Raw genomic sequence first — 24,778 nt, forward strand, 5'->3', positions numbered from 1 at the left:
ACTCAAACATCAGCCAGGGTAAAACTTTTCACAGAATGGAGTTGCCTGCTAATTATCAGCAGATTAAATTGTTTCTAAAGGTATTTGCGGGAAAAGGGGGCTAAAAAGTTGACAACTCTGTCCAGTTGCAAGTTCTTCCACAACTTCCATGTCCTCCCCAGTAGACCTGGTTGCCCACACTTCAGTTGGCACAAAGGTGGTCGCTTGCACATTGTCCCCAAAAAGTTCATCCATTACTTAGGGGGCAGGACACAGGAAAAAGACACAAACTGTGTTCCATGTTGAAGGAAGGGTAGGGTGGGAAAGTGATTTAAGAAACAATGAAGCAAGGAAAGCATTTTAAATTGCTGTTGAAACTTATGCTTTTAAAATTGGCTGAATTGAGTCTACTGTGAGGAAGAAATAAAAACGCTAAAGTGGTTTAAATGCTACAAAAAGGATTAAAAATTTGGGCTGTAAGAAAGGGAGGTTTCCTTCTTTCATGGGAGAGACGATTACACTTCTTGGGTAATTGGGGGAGGGGATCATGCAAAAAAAAAAAGCAACTTCAGCCTGCAGCCAACTCAGATTGACTGTCATCCCATTTACTACACGATCCCTAATTATCTGGGTATGCCTATGTCACTCGCTACAAAATGGTGGCACAAGCAGCACAGCAAGTTGGGGAAACTGTGGCAAACCATCATTGAACAAGGTAACGTCATATAATTTGATAGGTTTTTTTTATAAGTGTTTCAGCTCTTTTGAAACCACTACCTTTGCCTTTAAAAAAGAGAGGAGCAACCTTATTAATGGTGGTGAAGGTGACAGTGATGGATTAGTATAACTTAAGACCAATCCCTCCCTGGCCATTAAATTCACATAATGGCCTTGGAAAATCACTATATCTTCAGAAGTATTTTCCAGACCCTGGAAGCCATGAGGACTGACATCCAAACATGCCAAACAGCCAGTGGCAAAGCTAGTTTGCTACCTTTGCAGGGCACTGCACACATCTTTAATTCCAGCATTGTGCCCAACGTTTAATTTGCAGTAAATTCTACACATGCTGCTAGGTTCTCATTGCCACCTAAAGGGCTGCTTGGGCTAGAAATCAGCCAGATTGCCTTATTTCCCCCACTCTAGCCAGCAGCTACCAGATGAATGACTGTGAGAATATGACCCTTGTGGTTAAAGAAAAAGAGAGCCATAAAGTGTTTTGTACACCAAAGCTTAAATAGAAATTTCGCAGATAAAAGATGCCTGCCCTCAGGTGTGTTTACATAACAGACTCTGACTGGGTGCTGTTCTACAAGGATAAGAAGAGAATAGGGTATGTGGAAATAAGGCAAAGGAGGGGGTCCTTAAAGAAATCCACATATGTCCCATCCCATCACCTCCCATTTTCAGCCAAATCATGGTCATGCACTCCTAATATCCCTCAAAATACAGTTGTTATGGGAGCAATCACAAAAAGTAAAGGGTTGCTTCCCCTCTGGTAAGCCAAATACTAGAAAGCAGTATAGGGAATTATGGATTTCGGAGAACAGTTCAGTGTGGGTTTCCAATACCTTTGAAATGAGCAGTGAATCTTATTGGCTTCTAGGGGCTTTTCAAAAGCCATGTGTCAGCCAAGCAATTATTCACAAATTCTGTTGCCATTCCCAAGTTTTTGTGGAGTTGTGGAGAAAGTATGTGCATATTTATCTGAATTTTGTTTCCCTCGTCCCCCACCAGTTTTGAGTGTGTAGCTCAGTCATTAATTCTGGTAAAGAAAAGGATGAATGAGATGCCCTGTTCAAGGTCAGTAGTAAAAGGCTAGGCAGCCATAGCGCTCTTTTCAGGAACATTTTCTTTGGGGTTGAGGATGAACAATGTGTTAATGTCTCCAGCCCCACCCCCCAACCCAAACTTGTTAGCAAAACAGCAAACTGCTCAGCTGTAAAGGTCACCAGAATATTAATTCATTGGGCTGCCGACCCTTCTGATGCAGGGAAGGCGCTGTGTGAAGCAGAGCTAGCCGTTTGCACTGCTGGGAAGATAAACTGAAATATGGGCTATATATTCCTCTTGTTTTCATTGGAATTCTCTTCAAGCTCCTCCTCTATCACCTGGAGAAACATCTTCCAGTGCCCAATGAATTCACTGGAGGAAGTTTCAGCCAATGCCAACATTTTCTCAAGCAGCAAAGATTCTGTTTGCATGAGGCAAACTCCCACACCAACCTCCTTCCGAGCATGGCCATACCAACACTATTTTTTTTAATAAGGCAGTGCCAATGTGTTCAGCTTCAAAACGAAGTTTGCAAAAAGGTAAGAGCACTCTATCCCACTTTTCCCTGATGTTGATGTTGACAAGTTCTGGGCAGCCAGATAAAAGGCTGTCTTTATACTAATATACTATTCAGATCAACATTACATCATCACCATCCACATGTAATAAAATCTAATTTGGAGTTTACCGGCAGAGTCCAGCTCTCCCACTGTGATTCTAGACTTATGTTTGGTCTCTAACCCTCCGGAGACACTAACTATATTTTGACCTGTTTGCCGGATGGTACAGACCACGGTGTTGATGCATAACAGGAACACGCCTGCTGCTGCCACTGTTCTGTGTCATGGACGTTGAGGTAAGTTGGCATGCATAAAGTCAGATCCTGCTGCTTATCTGTTTTCAGGTCATAAATATTGTGGTGCTGATTCTAGCTATATTAATTTGCTTTGGACTTGCTGCAAGTGTTTCCTTCCTCGTGTTCTTCTAGCACTCTTAGACAATTTGTCATAGCTCAGGATTTCTGTTATAACTCCACAGCCCTTCCAAAATAATGTACATCCTTTGGCAGGTGTAGGATTGGAGATACGTCTGCCCTTCATAAAATGGGAACATTGCACGCGACCCTTGCTGAGGCCTGCCAAGCTGTTGAGAACCTATTAGCAGTATCCAAATATTAACTCACAGTTTTACAAAGCACCCCTGAGTCTTGTCCTGAAATTTTCAGAGGAATCAAAAGTCATGGGCAATACCTGCAGAAGGGCTCCTCCTGAGAGCAGTAGGGTTGGTGTGTTAATGGATGTGTCCACACTACAGTTTAGAGTGGATTTAATGCATTCCATGTATGCATGTTTTTCTCATTGTCCAGGATGTCCATTTTGGGTCTATCCATTTCTCTTTTTTTCCAGTCTTAAATTCTGTTCTCCACATTTCTGCCTCAATTTGAGAATTTTGTTTTCAAAAATCCTCACGAAATTTATTCTAATGAAATATCTCCTAATAAACATGTTTGTTTGTAGTTTTGATTAATGGACACACTTTTGCAATTTCTCCAAATGTAAAGCATTATCATATGTTATTTTCACTAATATATTCATGCTGTGTACACTTTCCCCGAATCTGTGCATCTTTGAAAACATCATTTGGTTGGCAAACTGCATTGCAAAATTCAGAGAGGTGAGAATTCTGAAGGCCAGCTGTGCTTCTGGTCTCACACTGTTTCGAAAAGTGCAAGTATGATGGAGCCAGATTTACACGTGAAATAAATTGTATTTCTCCGCCATCCCTAGCCTGTACTTTTCTCCCATTATTCTGCAGTTAGTTAGATTAGGAAAAATAAGCCATTCCTCATCCACACACCACAAGGAAGCCAGTGTGGTGTAGTGGTTAAGAGCGGTGGACTCGTAATCTGGTGAACCGGGTTCGCTTCCCCGCTCCTCCACATGCAGCTGCTGGGTGACCTTGGGCTAGTCACACTTCTCTGAAGTCTCTCAGCCCCACTCACCTCGCAGAGTGTTTGTTGTGGGGAAGGAATGGAAAGGCGATTGTTAGTCACTTTGAGACTCCTTAGGGTAGTGATAAAGTGGGATATCAAATCCAAACTCTTCTTCTTCTTCACAGTCACTGCTGGGTGGATGCTTCTTCAGCAATCTCTCACTGCCCAGAATCTTAATAGCAGGCCCAGTGTCAAGAGTGGAAGGCCCAGCAGAACCAGCACCAACCACCAGCAGGCTGAGAAGCAGCAACAGCCAACACTGGCAATGAAAAATGCCTCTCCAAGCTGGCATGGCCCTCCTTGAATGGGTAAACCCATGTTCTGTGCCACACTGTCATATCACCCAGATGGAGCGGGCAGGTAAGCAGAGTGAGTCTGCTTCTTGCCATGGTCATTCAGTTGCTCACTCAAGGGACGTGAAGGCGGTACTGGTGGGTTAGGAGGATGAGGGCATAGGTGTCCCAAAACCATTTTGCTGAGAGCTACCCCACCCCACAAATAGACCCAACCTGTCCTGTTTAATAGTAGGTTGTAGGGTTCACTTTTGATTGGAAAACCTGATTGGCTTTTCACCATATTGGCACTGAAATCTGGAACCAGATAAAATCCCTTTGTGGCTGTATGTGGTTTGTGTGAGCTGCTAACTGGCTACCCCCCTGCAAAGTCAATGAATTCATCTCAATGCATGCCGAGTGGGACCTTTGAGACCTTTCAAGTGGTTTGTATCTGACCTTGCTGAGCAGGCCTGAGAACATCAGCCAGTGTTACTGAATGTGAAGTGTCTGCATGCATTTGTATGATGCCCTGGGAACAAGTTATTTGGATGATGCAGCTGTTCTTCTCAGAACATAAAACCCAAGGAGTTTGAAGAGAAGTTGAATTAATTTTTTTTTAAAAAAAAAAATGTGTACATTAAATCATGCCAGGGGCAGGGAGAATGAAAAGAGGCTATTTCTGGGTGGCTTGCTTCTGAGGTAGTTAATCCTTTGGCTGCTAAAAGAGCAATCCCCATGGTAAAGATAAGAATACTCTAAAGGCCATGAAGGCCCCAGAGGTCAAAAACATGAATCTCAAAAGCAGCTTAAAAGAAGGCTTATTTCATGGAAACAAGCTCAGCCAAAATGGCAAAGCCTAACAGAAACAGTGGTGTTAAGCATTGTGCATTGTTTGTAGGAGAATCAGATTGAAAGAAATGGCGCAGATCAAACTGGGGGTGGGGGGTGGCAAATGAAGTTAGGTTGATTTATAAAGCTCTCAGTTATTTTGGGTCATCAGCACGTCAAGCAACATTATGAATGTATTTTTGCAAAGGGTTTGATGGCACAATTACATTCCTAGCTGGCTGACTGCTTGACGGAATGAAGCTGTGAAATGTTATGGAAGATGCTTCACTATTTCAATCATTGTTTTTAAATATCAGAGAAGGTTTGGTTTTCTTTTCAGATGGTCTTGTTAACCATCCTCTCTGTTCTGAACAAAAAGGAAATTCATTCTTCCTATAAAGGAGATGTCTTATTAGCTCTCAGGTTGTCATTCACAGCCATACTTCAGCCACACCATTCACTATTCTGTGAAAGTGGGGAAAGGATGGTGATACGCAGTTAAAGGGGACCCATAAATTCATCTGATTTTTTGTTGTTTAAAGGCTACTATGCAATTCAAACTGTGTATTGACAAGGGCAGAGGAATTTGGGGTGTGCTTTCTCTCTGCCAATATATCTATCAGATATATGCAGTGGGGGGTGGGGCGCCTGCAATGAAAAGGAGAATGCACGCACCACAACAACCAGACCACCTGGGTCATGGAGAAGATGGAGGAGCTCCAGATGGGTCTGAAGAATTCATTGTTATTTATACAGCCAGCATAAATGTTTTTCCCGAGATAACATTTCTCTTGGTATATTGGGACCACCAACAAAAGGAGGAGGGACTGAAATCTTGCCGCGTTAATAGCGGTGGTGTTTATGGCTTTGGCATTTATTAACTTGTGGGAGCTGTTTATTGGTCCATAAAATTTACTAATGGGGATATTATCTGTAAATTATATGCTTCCTCTACTGTTCAGGCTATTTATAGTGGCATAGTTATAGTTTATCACCATTTACCGGCATAAATCCCATAAGGGGACTTTAATTGCAAATTGCTTGTTTATGCTGTGAATAAACTAGAGCAGTAATGTACAATATGTTGAGCGTGCACATATACACTTCCTTACACAACTACCTCCCTCCACTTTATATTATACTTCTATAGTACAGTCACAAAAATCAACCTGGACCCTATGCAAACTCTTATCTTTATAAACAGAGGCTTACATGGCATTTAAGCCAGTACTTCAGTGAATTGCAGAAAGCAGGAGTGAATGTTTTCTGTAACAGGAGCAGACAGAATAGTCTGACCCAAATTCAAAGCCCTCTGTAGAAATTGGTGTCATTTAAATTGAGCTTTGAAACTGGTCAATGTCCAAGTTTGGAACGTCTCATACACAAGATGTGATGACAGTTCATGAGGGCAATCTAGTGTGAGAGTCAGTGTGATGTAGCAACTTCAGCAGGACTGATGTAGTGTCTCCAGATGTGGTTGGAGTCCCAACTCCCATCAGCCCTAGCAAGCACTGCCAACCATCAGGGATGATGGTAGTTGTAGTTCAGCAACATATGGAAAGCATCACATTGGCTAGTACCATAAAGCTCACCCTGGGTCAGCCAAATTCTCTCCTTAACCTATGTCACTGGCTTATTTGATGTGATGTTATTTTATCACCTTTCCACTCTGAATACAATGCACTCAAGGTGGCTAATGTCATACTGAAGAACAATACATCTACAATGAAAAGAAAAAAAGAAAGCAAGTCCCATCCCTACAAAACAATGGTATAATGGTTTGTGTTTATGCCCTAGTTTGAAGCCCTTCAAGCTTCTGATCACAGTCCAATCAACTAGAGATGCATCCAGTGTTTCTGAATTTGATTTAGCTGAGTAACCTGCTCGACCAAATGATTACAGACATTTGTGAGCTTCTCCTTAGGCTGTTTTCCTCTAATTGTTCCACAAGTTTGCAGATGATAAACCAAGGACTGTAACCAGTGAATTTTTGTGATATTGGTTTATTGTTATTTGTGCTCTTCCTTTTCGTTTCCTGGACTTGTAACTTTATTTCCAAGCAAATTCCATGTCGGCAAAACAGTCGCAATCAATAAAACTTTGAAGAGAGCGGATACAAGAACTCACAAGGCAAGGGATACAAAGCAAGACAAAAAGAAACACAAACAGCACCAGGTGATTCTTAATATAAAGAAAGCAAAGCATAAAGCTACATTGTCAATTTTATGTTTCCAATAATGAATAAAAAGCCAAAATTCTCTAAATTTCTTGAATAATGGAAACCTTTCTTTAATTCGCTTGTATTTAGTAGTCTTCAAAAATCTGCCCACATTCCAAATTCCAGTTGTATATTCATAAATGCTTGGAACAGAAGTGCTTTTCCGGTTAGGAGCTATCATGACCCTTTCCTGGCTGCACCAACTATATATGAAAAATGACCAAATTGCAATTTTCCACCCCCACCCCCAATAAACCAGACAAGAAGTTGGCCAATAGGTCAAAAGAAAACTTATAATTTGCAATATCCTTTCCACTTTCTATCATTTGCCCGCCTTGATGTTTCTTTGTTTTTGGATAATACCATAAATGCGTATCTTATCTGCCACAGTCTTACCACATCTCCAAGTTAGAGTTTCAAATGCCACTGAAATTATGTTTTAGATTTTTTTCTTCTATTACCATATAGATATTAATACTGAGAGAAAATTATGGTAGATCCACTGTTATATTTGTCGTGGGACTGCATAATTAAAATGTATTCCCAGCTATGATAGAAGTCTGTTTGCAAGAACCTTTTTTTCTTCTTTCACAGGGAAGCTTTCAAGCACACAAGCCCTTACCAGAATCTGAAGCTGCAGAACCAGAAAGTGTGCTTTCACTTCATCTGGCATTTGCTAAAACTAGATCATAATGGGGCAATTTGCAGCCCTTACAACCACAAAGTCAGATCACTCAGAACACTCAGATCTGTAAGCCGCTACTTGCAGATCTGGAATGATACTGCAAGGCACAAGACTGCCATCTGAGAGAGGACTAGGCCTGTGTCCAAGCTCAAAGTAACGTATCATGTTTTTATTATGAAAGCCATCCTACTGCAAAAGTGTCCGTATCTTTTCCAAGTTGCATAAAAGGCAAGAGTTTTGCCAGACACATCTTTTCCGAGTGAAGATATGCAGTGATGGGAGGGTGGTCAAATTGTTTCTTCTATGCAGCTTTTAAAGGGTCAGGAGTCGTGTCAGGGTTTGGATCAGCATGGCCACTATCCCCAAGCAACTTGTAAGAAAACAGAAGGGCAGCAGAGTCTGGCTGTGTGCATGTGCATGTGGTGGTGGTGAGGGGTAAGGTCCTTAGCTAGAAACTTCACAAAAACATTTGGAAACTCCTGAGTTACCCAGTGCTCACTGCACATATAACAACCGAGAGTAAAGGTAAATTTAAATGATTTTAATTGTGAAAGTGCATGTACAGTACAGTCTATTGAAGTTTGAAAGAATTACAAAAGTATCTAAATTATATTTCTACAATAAAGTAAAAAAAACAAAAACTTACATTTCCCCAAAAATCTATAACTGTGATTCTTTTATTTAAAAAAGCATGTACAGTAAGCCTCCAGAGAAAGGAAGTTGCAACATTTATCTGCAAGAGGTGCTAAGAATCTTCATTACCAAAGAGATCCACCATGAGAGGTAAGTATTGAACCTTCTTCACTGGAAGGGTCGGTGGCTCCCCTCTCCATTCATCTTCATACTAAAAATAATAGAATAAGTGGTCAAAACACATTTAGGGCTGAAATGGAAAGTAGCCAGAAATGGCACAAAACACAATGAAGCCGTGCTGTCCTCATTTCCGTCCATAAATCATTATACAAACAGAACTATGGTATTATAGAGCAACATTAACAAGAATATGTTTAAGCTTAAGAAATCAGGTGCAAGTTTCTAGAACAAATGGTCTTAAAACAGAGAAAGAGACAAGGAAAAACCTCAGCAGCATTAACACTCACCTGGGGAATGCAAAATCACTCTAATCAGCCTTAATTTGAGGAGAATCAGTAACAGGAGACTAGCAAAATCTTAGAGGCTACTCTGAAGGCAGGATTGAATATTGATTCCCATGCCCAACCTAAAAATACACCACCACCACAAGAATCCACTGGTTACGTGCAACTAGTGGGGAGCTTGCTCTCCTCAGCCCACCTTGTAATCAACTTGGGTTTCCATACTTTCTTAGAGAACCTGCAGAAAAAGCTTGAGCTTTCCATGAGCTTTCCAAGAAAACTCAGAAAGATCAAACCCAAAGAAGCTCTCCACAGTGCTTCCTCCCTCCATGCTTTTCTAAAACTTACCATGATAAAAGGGTGTTGGTGCAAAAAACAGCTGAGCTCAGCAGTAGCAGAAGCCTCCTCTTTAAACCAGACCTGGATGTGCATAATTTCCCAGTGCCTCACAGAAAACCCCCCTTTCCCAGGCAGCGTATAATGCTCCAGAGGCATCCCCAGGCCCATCTTAAGGATGAGGTCTCTGTAGCTCCAGAAGCTCCCTGCACTATCTCTCTTTCCATTTGAGAATCAGTGCTATAAAAACAGAATACATTCAATATACTCCACTAACAATATAATATGACCCGGTTGACAGTTTGATGGCTGTCAGGGATGGGAGAAGACCTCAACTTTAAACCAGGCTTTGGAATTTTGGGACATAAATTGTTTAGTTTTTGCTAGAGATTAAGCTAGCTGGGGAATAGTGATCTTCAGTACAGCATTCTTGGAGAAGATATCAGGGCAGTAAACTGCATCTATGAAGCCATGGGACCAGCGAGGAGAAGATTTATTTCCTGGGACCTGTTAGCTTAGAAACTGGTAGACAGATTAAATAAAACTCTCTGGATTCAGTTAGTCAATGAGAGCACAGCCTTGAGGTTTCTGTGTGTCAGATATAATCATCAAGCACTCCAGAAATACTCAATCCTAAATCACAAGTGAGATGAAGATATAATGGATAAAGTTCAAAAATCCAACAGGGGGATTCAAATTCCATTCCTTCCTTTAGTTTCCCTCAGGACCCCCTTTTCATTAAAATGTACTCATCAAAATTATCTTCAGCTATTTAAACAATTAAAACAAGGGGGGAAATACACCAAAAATACTTTGAGGCAAACTGAGCATAGATTTTTACTTTCAATCCAGATGTCATGCAGCAGCAGGAAACAGGTTGGAAATCTGATGTACTGAGACACCCAACATGTGGCTTATACCTCATCAGAAGAACGTGCAACCTCAACAGTCAAGTAAGAAGTGGCCTTCGGAATATGAATATAAGCGTAGTGAAGTTTCAGATTCCACAAAATGTTTTGGATGTTTTGTTCTCGTTCATTGCTAAGTACATTTTTTATTATTTGACTGCAATAATTTTTTTGACTTCCTTTGAAAGCTACAGTAGGAGGTTCTTGTTTGTGCAGGTCCATTAGTCAGAAATACTTTTGGCTTACCTGTAAAGGCATCAAGATGGTTTGGAAAACTGGAATTGGATGATCTCTCCAGTTTAGCCCATCAACTAGTTTCTTATAATTTACTTGCTCTTTGCAATCTTCACACCTAAAATCAGATTGGGAATGCACATATTCAGGAAGTGACTGGCTATTACTTTGCTTAACACAGCAATGATTTTTCATCCTTTACCTAGAAACTATCTTTTTGAACCCATAAGAACCAAATGGACATGAATTCATGATGTGTGTGTGTGTGCGTGCGCAGAGGGGGAAAACATACCCTTTGTCACTCACTGACAGCCAATCCCTCAATGAAAGGTGGGGGGGCCAGTGGGGGGGTCTAGCATGTTTCATCTCCACAAAGTTGAATGCAGCTACAACAGTCATGATTCCATGGAACCCCTTTGCAACCAAGCTGTCTTGGTTATAGTTTTGAAACTATTTTTCATGCTGATTAACATCTACAAAACAAAATCTACTGTGAATACTATCTGGACAGAACTAGAGAATTATATAGAATCCCTGGAATCCCTATATCCTACTGCAGTGTTTATCATTGCAGAGGATTTTAACACACGTATGGGAGCCAACAATGTTAATTTGTACACCCACTATAATCAGATTCTGGAACCAGATATCTACTTAGCCAGAGGTACCTCCCATTTGTCTAAAGATCATATTTACAGTAGCCGAAATTGTAAGGCGGATGGACTTGCTAATATTAAATGGTATGATAGAGGAAGATAGGCCCGGGGAATATACCCACTTTACAAAGCATGGAGGCAGTGCTACAGATTACAATCTCACAATCTGCATATAGGTTTGTCATGGTGTTTGAGGTGGGCCCTTTTCCCTTCAATATATATTACCTTTAAATAAAACCTTGTAAAAAATAATTTTATGATGATTTATTACAATAGTTAACTATTTCTGCTTTTTACCTCAAATGCAATGGATGGAATGTTTATTATTATTATTATTATTATTATTATTATTATTATTATTATTATTACTGTTGTGATTATTATGACTATTTATTGAATTTATATACCGCCCTATGCCCGGAGGTCTCAAGGCATTTTATATAAAAGGACCACAGTATATAAAATTAAAATAAAAGCAATAACTCAATAATATCCCAAAAAAGAGCCATATTTTAAAAGGATATGGAATGTTGATCAGGTCAACTAAAGGCCTGGCTAAAAAAGGAGCGTTTTTGCCTGTTGCCTAAGGTACCCCTGCCCGTACAGGCCAGTCGTGTCCGACTCTAGGGTTGTGCGCCCATCTCACTTAAGAGGCCGGGGGCCAGCGCTGTCCAGAGACACTTCCGGGTCACGTGGCCAGCGTGACAAAGCTGCTCTGGCGAGCCGGCACCAGAGCAGCACACGGAAACGCCGTTTACCTTCCCGCTGGAACACAGTACCTATTTATCTACTTGCACTTAGGGGTGCTTTCGAACTGCTAGGTGGGCAGGAGCTGAGACCGCAGACGGGAGCGCACCCCGCCGCGGGGATTCGAACCGCCGACCATGCGATCGGCAAACCCCAGGCACTGAGGATTTACCCACAGCGCCACCCGCGTCCTGTTGCCTGTTGCCTAAAGGTGTATAATAAAGATGCCAGGAAAACTTCCCTTGGGAGAGCATTCCATAGATGGGGAGCCACTGCAGAGAAGGCCTGTTCTCGTGTTGCCACCCTCCGGGCCTCTCGAGGAAGAGGCACACGAAGAAGGGCCTCAGAAGATGTTCTCAGGGTCGGGGTAGGTTCATATGGAACCTTACCATTGTGGGAGTACCAAATGAAAATTCCAAATGAAATGGGAGTGCCAAATGAAACTGTTTAGGTGAGTCTAGTTTGAGCAACCTGCTATTATAAGAATTAACAAATGATGTAGAATAAAGGAAAATTAAACTCTTCATTTATTTTGATTTCATATGCTTGGAGTAGACACTGAATTATATCTGGAATTCTCTTATGAAAAAAGGATGAACACCTGGTTTGAACTGGTGTTCATGTTCCCTTCTCCTCTATCTGGGAGGGTACGCAGTGAGGAGGGACGTGGCAGGAGTATTTTCTGAATATTGTGCTGGCCTGCTTATGTTTGCTTTCTCTTCCCCGGGCCATTCATGCCTTGATGCTACTAGCACAATTTAATGACAGGGATGTCGTGGTCCCTGTAGCTCCCATGCTTTATCTATCATAAGGGAATATTTCTTATAGGCTGATTCCTATGGGACTCATTTCTGAATTTAGAAGCTGAATTCCATGAGGTCCGACCATCCTATGTGAAAATTTTAAAAACCTTTGTTTATCAGCAGTATGCAACTGGTTTAGGGATGTTCATTATGTTCCTGTGTTTGCTTGCTGATGGGGAATCTGGAAAATTGCCACAAATATGTTTTACATTATTATTTTTTCTTCTGGTTTGGGACAAGTAATCACTTATCACATAAAAATATTGAACCAATAAATAGCCAGAATTTTAGAGATTATATCCAAAATCCTGGATAATAATTATTCCCAATCCCTTATGTTTAAATAGCAAACACACCCAATAAAAGTCAACAGGCATTAAACCTGATTTACACTTCAGTCTAAGAATAAAGTGTATTCTTTCAGTAAGCTCTATGGCCCTTGTAATATATTTTGTGTCCTTTTTTTTACAGCTACTACTACAAGCTTTCATCACAAAAGTATCTTTTGGGAAAACACTAGATGGCTACACTATGCTAACCTCCTGCAATTTTATTAATAAGTTTTTGCCATTCTCTGCTCAAAGTATGCTTCTTTTGGCTGGCTTGGAAAAGACCAGAGAAAAATGGAAGAGATACAAGGTTCTAAGGAAGAAACGCTTGCAATGCATGTACAGTATCTGATGAAAAATTTCAGAACTTACAAAGGGACTTCTGGTGGTTAAGCAGAGGTAATGGTCCAATGCCCTGAAAAAGCCTTGTTCTTCTCAAATAGCTACCATTCTCCAGCCTCTGTCCCACAGTCCACCTGTCTCCATTTTCCAGACCCTTCTCACCTTCCATTTCCAAATCATCACCCCAAAATGAATCAGTCAGTCCAAGTTAACCTGACTACCTAGATCTTGGAATCAGAATCTATTATGCAAAGCAGCCATATGCAGATTTGCTTAATTTGTGTCGTAGGTTTTTGATTAGAAGGCAATTTTTGAATACATATAAACCCAATTGTTTATTATTTTCCACTGGAGGGTATGCAGTTTATTTTTTAAAACAAAAACAGAAAGCAGTATTTTTGACCCTGTGCTTCTCTTAACTACCGTACATTGAATTGTTGTTCCATGCATGCCTTTCCAAACAGAACCCCAGATTACCCCTCTGTTAACTTCAGGTGCTTTTGCACGCCCATCAAGTTTCTTCTTCTCCATCCACACTTCCTTTCCTGGTAACTGATCTGCAGTACAATCTATGAATGTTTACTCAGAAGTCTGTTCAATGGGATTTGCTCCCAGAAAAGTAGCAATCTAGCTGCTGGGTTCTGAACTTAAGTTTCTGAGCACTCTTCATAGGAAACTCCCCAAAACACACCAAAATAGTCTAGACCGAAGGTTATCGGAGCATAGGTAACTGTGGCCAGGCTCGCTCTGTGCAGAATGGGATTGTGCCCTAAGAGACGGCGTAAAAATCTTTGAAATAAGTGAAATGGGGAGGGGAGATCAAAAGCAGGCGAGGGCCACAGGGACCAGTAGTGTCAAAACTACTGTAAATTTCGCTCCATAACATGCAGATTTTTCCTCCCAGAAAGTAAGGGGAAATGTCTGTGCGTGTTATGGAGCGAATGCCTACAGATGGCGGGGGAATCTGCTGCAGTTGTGAGCAGTCCGTGGCTCGCTTTGAAACAGCAAATCGGGTGTAAGCGGCTCCTGTCAGCTAGCGGAGCCGGGGAGGAGGGAGAGAAGCAGAGCGGGGTTGGCTGCTTTAAAACAACCCCGTCCTCTATGTTCCTCTCTCCTCCCCACTGAGCTGCTAAGTAGCAGCAAAGCTTTTCAGCCAGCCTAGCCGGGAGGAGGGAGAGAAGCAGAGCGGGGTTGGCTGCTTTAAAACAACCCTGTGCTCTCTGTCCCTGCCTGCAGTTTTTTGCTGTCCGATTTTGGATTAGCCACTGTAGGGGCTGTGTGTGTGTGTGCTTGAGCTATCGTTCTCCTCCTGCTGCTTCCCGTTCACTCTCCCTGCGCCCCTGCACTCTCCCTCCGACTTTAGAATTGACACTCTGTGTGTCTGTGTGTGTGAGAGAGGGCTCCTTCTCCTTCTCTTGCTTCCCGTTCACTCTCCCTGCGCCCCTGCGACTTTAGAATTGACACTCTGTGTGTCTGTGTGTGTGAGAGGGCTCCTTCTCCTTCTCTTGCTTCCCGTTCACTCTCCCTGCGCCCCTGCGACTTTAGAATTGACATTCTGTGTGTCTGTGTGTGAGAGAGGGCTCCTTCTCCTTCTCTTGCTTCCCGTTCACTCTCCCTGCGCCCCTGCGCTCTCCCTCCGACTTTAGAATTGACACTCTGTGTGTCTGTGTGTGTGAGAGAGAGGGCTCCTTCTCCTTCTCTTGCTTCCCGTTCACTCTCCCTGCGCCCCTGCGACTTTAGAATTGACACTCTGTGTGTCTGTGTGTGAGAGAGGGCTCCTTCTCCTTCTCTTGCTTCCCGTTCACTCTCCCTGCGCCCCTGCGCTCTCCCTCCGACTTTAGAATTGACACTCTGTGTGTCTCTGTGTGTGTGAGGGCTCCTTCTCCTTCTCTTGCTTCCCGTTCACTCCCCCCAGCGCCCCTGCGACTTCTAGCGCCCTGCGACTTTAGGGCCAGTTCTCTCTCTGCGTGTGTGTGCGTTTTGACCTCACTGCGCTTGTTGGGGGAGAGTGTTGGTCGCAATTTTTCTTGATTTGTCTCAGAGTGGTTACTATCATGGTTTCCTTGTTGGGGAGGAGGGAGAGACGCGGAGCCCGCTTGTTCTAAAGGAGCAAAGCCGGAGAGGAGCCCCTCCTGCATTATTAGCAGCATCCTTCTCCACACCCCCCACGCGTGCTCCTTGTCCCTTGAGTTCTTTTCCTTTCCTCCCCACTTAAAACGTGGTTACAAAGCACGGATCCACATGGATCCTCAGGATTTTTGCACTAGGTCACCCCAAATTCACCATCAGATCACATAGCATATCCATGGCTACAGCCTGCACCAAAAAACACACGCACCCACTGTTTCATGGGGCCGCAATGGCGCAAAAACGTGGTTACAAAGCATGGATCCGCATGGATCCTCAGGATTTTTGCATTGGGCTACCCCAAACTCACCGTCAGATCATATGTCTGTGGCCACAGCATGAACCACAAAAATCATACATCCACTGTTTCGTTTAGAATTTTTTTTCTTGTTTTCCTCCTCTAAAAACTACGTGCGTGTTATGGTCAGGTGCGTGTTATAGAGCGAAAAATACGGTACCTCAAACTGCACCTCCTGACTATGTTCCTAATCTTTAACAGGTAATGCAGCCCCTTGAAGATGGGGCTTCTACCTCCTTTTTCACTGTTCCTATCAAAGCCTGAGTTGTGTGTTAATGTGCTTGTGGAAAAAACAGTGCATGCTTTTTCTACCTCTGTAAAATTAGTACTGTATAACTCAAGAAATAGCTGGGGACATGCTCCAGTTTTCAAATTTGTTGGATCAAGTTTTCAAAGAATATTCTAACAAGTGTGGCACAATAACATGGGAAACTATTCAAGTCCTTAGCCTTCATTGCTATCAAATAACCACAGCAAATTCAATTAATGTCTGTATTTTAGATAAGTAATGCATTCCTTTGCCCCATTTCATATTTCACGATATGAAGCCCTGTAGTTTATTTTCAGATTAATACGCTGATTTTAAACACACTGTTCAGAGAAAGCAAGGGTGGGCTTCTCTTTCAGATAACTGGTGCAATACAATTCACTTTATGAAATACATTTAGGATCAGGGTACACATCACAAGTACAGTTTCATATTATTGCTCGATGGTTTATAGATAACAAGGCCCCCATGTTTAATACTTATTACATTTATCATAAGTGATAGAACATAACTCTCTTTTCTGGTTGCATCTATTTAATTACTGCTTTCCAGAAGTAGGAGAGAATTCTTCATTTCATTCCTGGATTCTAGCTGTCCCAGAACAACTTTTGGCAGTTCAGGTTAGTGGGAGTTCTAAAAATGAATTATTTTACTCCCTTTGACTAATGCTCATGAGCAGGTGTCAGAAATGATGAATGTGCAGCAAATTGCAAAAGTCATCCATCTGCCTACCGCAGGGAACTCCCTGAAAAAGATTTTTTAATAACTGTGCCTTATTTTTATTAGGCATTTCAGAAAAGAGGGAAAAGACAAAAGGTTACCTACTGCTGTCCTATGACAGGCCACAAAGGGCTTTAAAAGGTGAGGAACCATTTCACGTTCTGAGAGGTTTCACTTTTAACAAGGCAATACAAGGCAAGTCTGGCATTATATAGTCTTTTAATTCAATATCAAAGCTCTCAGCAAAACAGGAGATGGGGGGGAGAGAGGGGGTTGTTTGGTAAGCAGGAAGTGACCTGAGCAAGAAGCCTCATAACTCCTGAGAGCCCAAGATGGGTTAGTTAGGAGGAGGAAAATCTGGGCATCAGCAAGGGATGACAACTTGGGTGGCCTTGGGCCAAGAGACGGCATGCTTCTCCTCCAGTGTACTGCTTTGACCCTTCCTTACACAGAGGCTTCCCTCATGAGTTTCACAGCACATCTTGAGAAGCCCATGCCAAAACACAGTAAAACTGCAGGTTCATTCTCCCCCACCTCAATGCAAATATGGGAGCTATAAACCTTGTAATATTCCTAAAGTCACACAAGTTAAAGCAATAACCCTACACTCTCATTTTGCTAGCAGGTTGCTCAGTACAATAGGTGCGCAGCGGAACTCTGACATCTGTGCCATGTCGTTTTCAATCTGAGCAGCCCCACACCTCAATAACAAATGCCCCTCTTTTCACTGAACGTTGTCAGATTCAGACCGCATTTGCAATCTGTGTATTATATATATCTTTAAACCGTCACTATTGAATCAGCTGTCTGAACAGCACAGTTCCTAAACAATAATCCAGGCTGTTTCAGCATCTCTAAGACATTGAATCAGAGTGTAATGTACACACACAGAGCTCATGTGATCCATCTCGTTAATAAAAAGTTAAGAAGGGATCCACGGAAAGACTGCAATGAAGACAAAAATGAAACTCTCATGAATATGTGAAGCGATCAGCAGGGAGAAGCACAACTTGGCAAACTGCTGACAGCTTGCCATTTTATTCAAGTCAGGCTAAAGATTCTGGCGACAATTTGAAGGTAGCTGTTTATTGTGGGTACACTCATCTCATTTTCACCTCAGATAAACAGGTTTCCCAGGTTTTCCCAACTGTTTCAAAAGTTTGCAACAGGAGGCAGTTCCCTCTGTATTCCCCAACAGCCTCAGATGGAGAGGGAAGGCTGTTTGCTTCAGCCTGAGTGAGCTGCTCCTCAATCCCTAGCCATGCAGGAATGCTTTGAAGTTGCACCAGGCATGCCTCCTCCTCAGCTGTCTCATGCAACCCTTTGACGTAGGGGTGAGGAACCTCTTGCCCCACCAGCAGGGCCAATTTGGCCCACAAGGCCATTTCCCCAAACCACACCCATCTGTTAATCAGCTGACATCACTCTGATGGGGGAGTGGGGTTCAATAATATATAACTGGTGCATGCAGCCAAACCATCAGGATTTAACACCCCATCAATTCAGCAGCTGATGAGAGAACTGGCAAGCACAGCCAACACAGAATTGCACCCTACTCCCACTCAGATACATGGGTGGTGGGTTGAATCCGGCTCAGAGCCTAGCAGAGAGCAAGACTGAAGTCACTATTCATCAGCTGGTGAGCAGAGAGTTCAATCCTGTTGGGTACTGCTTCACCAGAGTGTTTGTCCCCTGCAGAAAACAGGCTGGTGAAGCTGACTTCACATGTCAACTCTTGACAGATGGGCAGGGCCACCCAGCTAGCTGTCACCTGATGTCATCATGATGTCAGGTGATTGGCTGGTGGGTAGCCCTGGCCACCTGTCAAAGCTGGACTTCAGGGGAGAGGGAGAAAAGGTAAAGATCTGACCCATGCTTGAAGGAGAGTGCAGCAGACTCCCTTTTGCAGTATAGCTGGGATTTTAAGAGGGAACAGCACTTCTCTCACCGTGGCAAGATTGTTAGCTTCTACCGTGGGTCATGGCCTATCACATTTCACTTGTTGACCCCAACAAAAACTGCTTTAGGGAACCCTGTACAGGATTAAAATCTTAAGGCAGACCTGTTCAGGGAAGTTTTTAATGTGTGAGACATCTTAGTGTATTTTTGGTCTTTGTGGAAGCCGCCCAGAGTGGCTGGGGAAACCCAGCCAGATGGGTGGGATACAAATAATAAATTAGTAGTAGTAGTAGTAGTAGATTGTTGAGGCACCCCTTGTTCTACTTCCAGATATCAGCAAATCCAGCCGCAGCAGTGAGACAAAAGAAACGTAGGTGTATGCCCCGGGAGGCTATGTCTCCTTCAAACCTTCCTCAACTTGCTTAAAAACTGTTCCTGGTTTCCAGCATTCCTGACTCAACACACCATTTACATAAATTCATATAATTTTAGATTGAGACTTACGCAGCCAATATTGCTCGCAAAAGATCATCTGCTACTGGTAGCCTGAAGGACTTGCATATGGTCCTGCACTTGTCGCTGGCCAGCAGTCCGCACCTGCACAAACAGAAATGTTTCTCATGGAATTCATTTTTTAAATGAAAACAGAAAAATGTAAAATGCTTGGTTTAAGAGGTGTCAATATCTGCATTTTAAAAATAGTAACTTGGAAAAGATGGTGGGAAAGCTTTTGGAAAGGAAAGCTTCTTAAAATGCAGTCCAGTGTCTGTTCCTTGCCTTCAAGCTGCTCCATTGTGTGGAGCTTTGAGTACCAGGGAAGAGAGAAAAGTAAAAGAAGAAACCACCACTAGGCACCAGGCTCGTCTGCCCACCCAAATGACACTCACGCCACGCCTCAGAAATCCCGCTTGCTCAAGCACTTTGCCTCCAGGATGCTAAAATGTGCTGAAGGCCAGTGGGAGACAGATTGATATATTCTCTTCCAAACCTGGAACTTTGAATTAACAGATTGCAGACCAAAACAATTAAGTCAATAGGATTTAAAAATTGTTTCCCTGTAGTAATTAGATTCAGAACATAACAGTGACACTGGATTCTCAGAGCAGCAAAAAGGACAAGCCCTGCCCAACAAAGAAGGGAGGCGAGGAAGATAACACTGGGCCTTTCCAAAATGCCACAAAGTACTTTGAGACAGATGACATATTTTGCCTATGTTCAATGTAAGGAAAGAAGCAAAGCTCTCTGATCACTTAAAGCAGAAGGACACTCCCAAACCACCATGGGCAAAGCAAAGGACTTTAAGGTCTACAATCCAAAGCAGAGGAAGTACTGAACTTACTTCCAAGTAGATGTGATTAGGATCAGAGTGTGATTCCCACTAATTCCAATGGGAAAATCAACACGGACAGAGATGGCCTTCCTCACTAGGTGAGGCCACCACATTTCCAGGAGGGGCTTCATAGAAATTATTAGAAAAATCAGCTATTTCCACATACCTAACGGAAACATCTACATCCAGCTGCTTACAAGCCATTAGCATCAGAAATGCAGAAGCTGAATAAGAACACTGTTTTGAAAGTTCATAAGCTGTATCCTACTCACAACATACACCTTCTGTAAATATATTATAACTTCCCTGTTACCCCCTTGCACCCTTTAAGTACTTAGCTATGTACACAGTCATTCCTTACTTGCTCCGGTCGTTGTACACAAGCACTGCCAAGAGTTGACCAAAATTCTCAAAGCTATTTTTCTTAAGTTGTTCCTGGGCCACTGCTAGAAGATAGGTGGTATCCATTTCATTCTTATCTCTCAAGCTATAGTATCGCCCAAGGGTCATAATTTCATGTTCTGATAAATTTCTATCTGAGATATTCAACAGCAAATTTCTGAGGAAGAAAAAAAATGTATATTATAATTGCTTGCATGAAGTGTACCTGAAAAGAGCAACAAATGTATACAGCATTTTCTGAAGTGGCCTTGCATTAGTACAAAACTGCGTTGGCACAAAATATACCGCTAATTTTTAACTAGCATCTACATTAAATCTTATTTTCGTTGAGCTTCAACACAATGAAATGGAATGGAAATTAAAAAATGAAATGGAAAAATACATACAGGCATACATCATTTTATTTGTAGGCCGCCTTTTCATAGTTCAAACCATGCTCAAGGTGGCTTACGACATGAAAAAGAACATAATTACAAAAATATCAAAGGTAGTCATAAACAATGAATGAATCACAGCAAAAAGTACACAACCAAATCGATCAATTTCCACATAAATCATAAGATCTAAAAATAAAGATACAAAAAATTAATATCAATAACAGCAACAACCCCCCTAGCAAAAAAAAATCCCTAAACAAATGTCGTAACTGCTCATAATTGTGCTTTTTGAAGCTGTTTTATCTACTCATCCAGCATAAACACTTTTTTGAATAGCTGCATGTAGAAATAATGACTAATTCATATAACATGGAAACAAATATATTAATTTTCCCCCCAACCCCCCCCCAAAAAAACCCTTCAAAAGTTGTTATATTTAGGTGATGCACAATCTACTGATTTGGTAAAAATATTTTTTTGTTATTTTCTTTTGCTTTCCAGTGTGTTCTGAAGTGGCTTTGCATTAAGAACAAAAAGTAAACTCAATCTGTGTCAAGGCAGTGAGATTTTCTTAAAGCTATCGTGTTGTTAAACTGATTGCACTATAATTTGAAAGTGTTAGTTTGCAAAGTTCTCTTCAAGTTATTACACATGTTAAAAAGCACATTGCACAGGATGGGTTTAAGTCATAACAAAAGCCAAATATTTCAAAAAGATGTATGGATGCTTGCTCAAAATCAGTATGACTTTTCCTGATATAAGAAATTCTCAGAAATATAAAACCGCAATATGTGCATGGTACTTTGCCATTTGATTTTCATTTCAATACAAAGACACAACAATCATGCACATTACTTTAAACATCCAAATTGAGTCCCTGGATATGATAAAGATCCATCTGTGCTTACAAAACAGTGCCCAGTTGTAAAATATGTTTGTAGAAAATGGATCAAACCAGGCCATTAAAACATAATGCCAAATCATCAACTGGCGTTACCAGAACAAAATTTGGGGTTGCACTTTAGCTTTCAAGGAAAAAACAAACAAATCATCCGTTTCCAGGCTAGATGGAAAAGAAGATAAAGGGTGGGGGGAGAGCACAGTAACTGGAAGCTTCAGAGCAGAGTATAATTTTTGCATATTTTCTGCCCAGATGAAAATGACTTGGAAGTGGAGTTTGAAGATCCTAGTTTAAATATTTTTACTGTTTCAGGCCAGTGTCCTGCAAAACACAGATTTGCAGGAAAATACCCTTAATTAAAAGACAAGGAGAAAGTGAAAAAAGTTTGCGTTTCCACAGGGAGGTTTCGTGTTTACTTTGACAATGTTTCTGCACAGATCTGTAATTATTGCATGTATCAAGAAAAAGGCAAACACGTATGCATGTTTATTGACAATTAAATGTGTTCGATGGGATTTATGTAAGCGTGCATAGGCTGCAGCCTTAAGGATTTCAAGTGACAGAAATTGTTGTATAATGAAAGAACAGGACTGGAAATCAGGAATAGAATATAGGAACAATAAAGTGGGTTTGTCATCTGCTTCAATTTTGCACTCGTCAGTGAGGCTTTTGTGTAAATTCCAACAAGAGCCTTAGGAACAGGGTGAGGTGTGCATCATCAGAACATGCCAGCAACCAGAGTCAGGTGTGTGGACCTAGGCTTGATACCTCACACCTCTTTTTTAAAAATGGATCTCAGGCAGCTGGAAAACCCTCTGTCTGAATCTTTAGAGAGCAGCTTCTAATCAGAGTGGGAAATGCTGGTTAACTGGATGGTCCAAAAGTGTGACTCCGTGTAAGGCAGCTTCACACATCTGAGGCAGTATACACACCGTAGATTTAAAGCACACCGGCCCTCCCCATAGACTACAGTGGTACCTCAGGTTACAAACGCTTTGGGTTACAAACACTTCAGGTTGCAGACTCTGCTAACCCGGAAGTAGTACCTAGGGTTAAGAACTTTACCTCAGGATGAGAACAGAAATAGTGCGCCAGCAGCATGGCAGCAGCAGGAGGTCCCATTAGCTAAAGTGGTACCTCAGGTTAAGAATGGTTTCAGGTTAAGAACGGACCTCCGGAATGAATTAAGTTCATAACCAGAGGTACCACTGTACTGGGAACTGTAGTTTATTAAATGTGCAGGGGGTGAGGTGAAAATGTGCTTTAAGAGTAGGGTGTGTATGCAGCCTGTGTGTATTCACTGCACCTATCATTTATAGCAATGAGACTGCCAAAACTCCACACAGTGTGTCCATCCCACCAAAAGATACAAATTCAGGTCAGAACAAGACTCCATAGGTGCTCCACAGGTACCACTGCTAAGGACCTTGTGTTAGTTAACCTGTTTGTGCTCTATGTAATAGAGAAAGCCAATATCCAACATTCTCGTAGAGTTTCTCTCTGTTATTGATGATAGGAACCTCACAGAAGATACCCTAAACTTAAACTGCCTTTCGTCTAGGCATTCAGAGACTTACCTAAATTCATCATAATCAATAGTGGTGGTGTGTTGAGGATCAGCAGCTGCAAAAATCTGCTTAATCTCTCTTGATCGAGGTTCTCCTATTGCCTTCAGTTTGTCCAAAATTACGCAGATATTGGCCATAGGAAACTGTAAAGAAAGGGTCCAGGTGAGACTAACAGAACATATATTTAATACATACAAAGTACTAATTCACAGCAGCTTGAAAACTACAGTAGCTAGTTATTCATATCCTTTATGACAAAGACATGTATTAGTTGCATTGTATTTGCATTATTTTTAAAACACCAGCAATGAATCCCTAAGTAGCTTTTATAAAAAGTTTTCAAAGTGATGCCAAGTTCAACCTGAGAAAATCAGTGCCAGTCAAAGACATTGTGCTGCATAAGATGTGGCACCCCCTCCACATACAGAAGCCAATTGGACTTGTTGCAGAATCTTACTTCAGCACCGGAAACAGAACAGCATTCACCATTTGGGGACCTTGCGCAACAAATCAGAATGAATGTTCAATAAATAGTGGTTGGCATCTAATCTCCCTGCAAACTTTGCTCAAGCACATCAAGATGAACATTCAGTAACAGGTTGTCTGGAAGTGACCCTAATGCAACTTTATTGGAACATGGCTATTTCATTAGAATACGTTACGTAGTTACCCATAACATACAACGTTTTAAAAACAGTGCCCCTATGCTGTACTATCCTTTTTCAGGCTCCTAATTTTATCCCTATTTGGTTGTTCCTTCTCCCAAGGGCTCTTGCACAACTCCTTTGTGGAGAAGGAACCATAACAACTATCAGATGTTCTTATGGATTTTGTTTGGTTAGCTTCGACTCCTTTATCTTTTGCACAGGAAAATTAACTGGTACAGTGCAGACTGTATCAGCAGTTCTCTTTTTTGCTTTTGCTGATTTATTCTTCCAGGAACAAAGGCGGGATTAGGACATTATGAAAGTCAATCTGCAAGCCTGAATCATCAGGCACAAAGTGCACTCCATGACATTTACCAAAGACATTATTTGGTATGTATCTCGCAGAGAACAGGTTGAGAACATGGACCCGTTTTTCTCACCGGGTCATTTTCAAATGAGACAACGGTGGCTCTGTGTTGATCTTGGGGGTGAATAAACAGTGGTTTTCAGAGCCACCATTATTTAAGCAAGATAATAAAACTCCATATGCTTTAAAGGCCAAATAAGGATTGGAAAGCACAGCTTGCCTCATTTGCATGTTTCTCCATGTAGTTGAAAGCATACTCATCAGCATCCACCAAAAGAAAGACGTGTCCATGGAAACACACTTTAGCTCCGACATACAGATCCTTTGCTGTGTAGTACTCAGACAGTTCAGCCTTATATAGCTCTTGGCCAGGCTTCTTAACACGACCTCTTTCCAGAAATTTCCCACCAATTATCCCTGTAACAAGAGAACAATAAATAACAAGTTGTATATTTCAGAAAGAAACCAAAGAAACTGCACCCTCAAATTTCCTATCAGCCAGCTGGCCATACCACAATATTTATTTCCGCCTTTAAATGCAGATTCCTTGATATGGCCATTTCAGTGTCTGACAAAGGAGTTCCTCATCCTTCCTCCCACCCACAACAGCTAAGTGCATCCTTCATAAAATTTCTCCTGTGGGTTGAGAATGGTGTGGGATGCGGTACAGGAGC

General features: G+C 41.8%; 1 protein-coding gene across 1 annotated transcript in view; it reads right to left on the reverse strand.

Moving 5' to 3' along the window:
- Positions 1–8,412: 8,412 nt before the first annotated feature.
- EFHC2 (EF-hand domain containing 2) overlaps positions 8,413–24,778 on the reverse strand; it is a 60,936-nt gene continuing 44,570 nt past the window's right edge. Inside the window, exons 10-15 of the mRNA XM_083734702.1 lie at positions 24,325–24,521; positions 23,100–23,233; positions 20,204–20,401; positions 19,017–19,109; positions 10,336–10,441; positions 8,413–8,595 (exon numbers count right to left, since the gene is read on the reverse strand). Coding sequence (XP_083590828.1) covers positions 8,497–8,595; positions 10,336–10,441; positions 19,017–19,109; positions 20,204–20,401; positions 23,100–23,233; positions 24,325–24,521 — 827 coding nt within the window. The 3' untranslated portion in view covers positions 8,413–8,496. The remainder of the gene's footprint in view (positions 8,596–10,335; positions 10,442–19,016; positions 19,110–20,203; positions 20,402–23,099; positions 23,234–24,324; positions 24,522–24,778) is intronic.

Source organism: Podarcis gaigeae (genome assembly GCF_964106915.1).
Source record: "Podarcis gaigeae genome assembly, chromosome: 4".
NCBI classification, from domain to species: Eukaryota; Metazoa; Chordata; class Lepidosauria; order Squamata; family Lacertidae; genus Podarcis; species Podarcis gaigeae.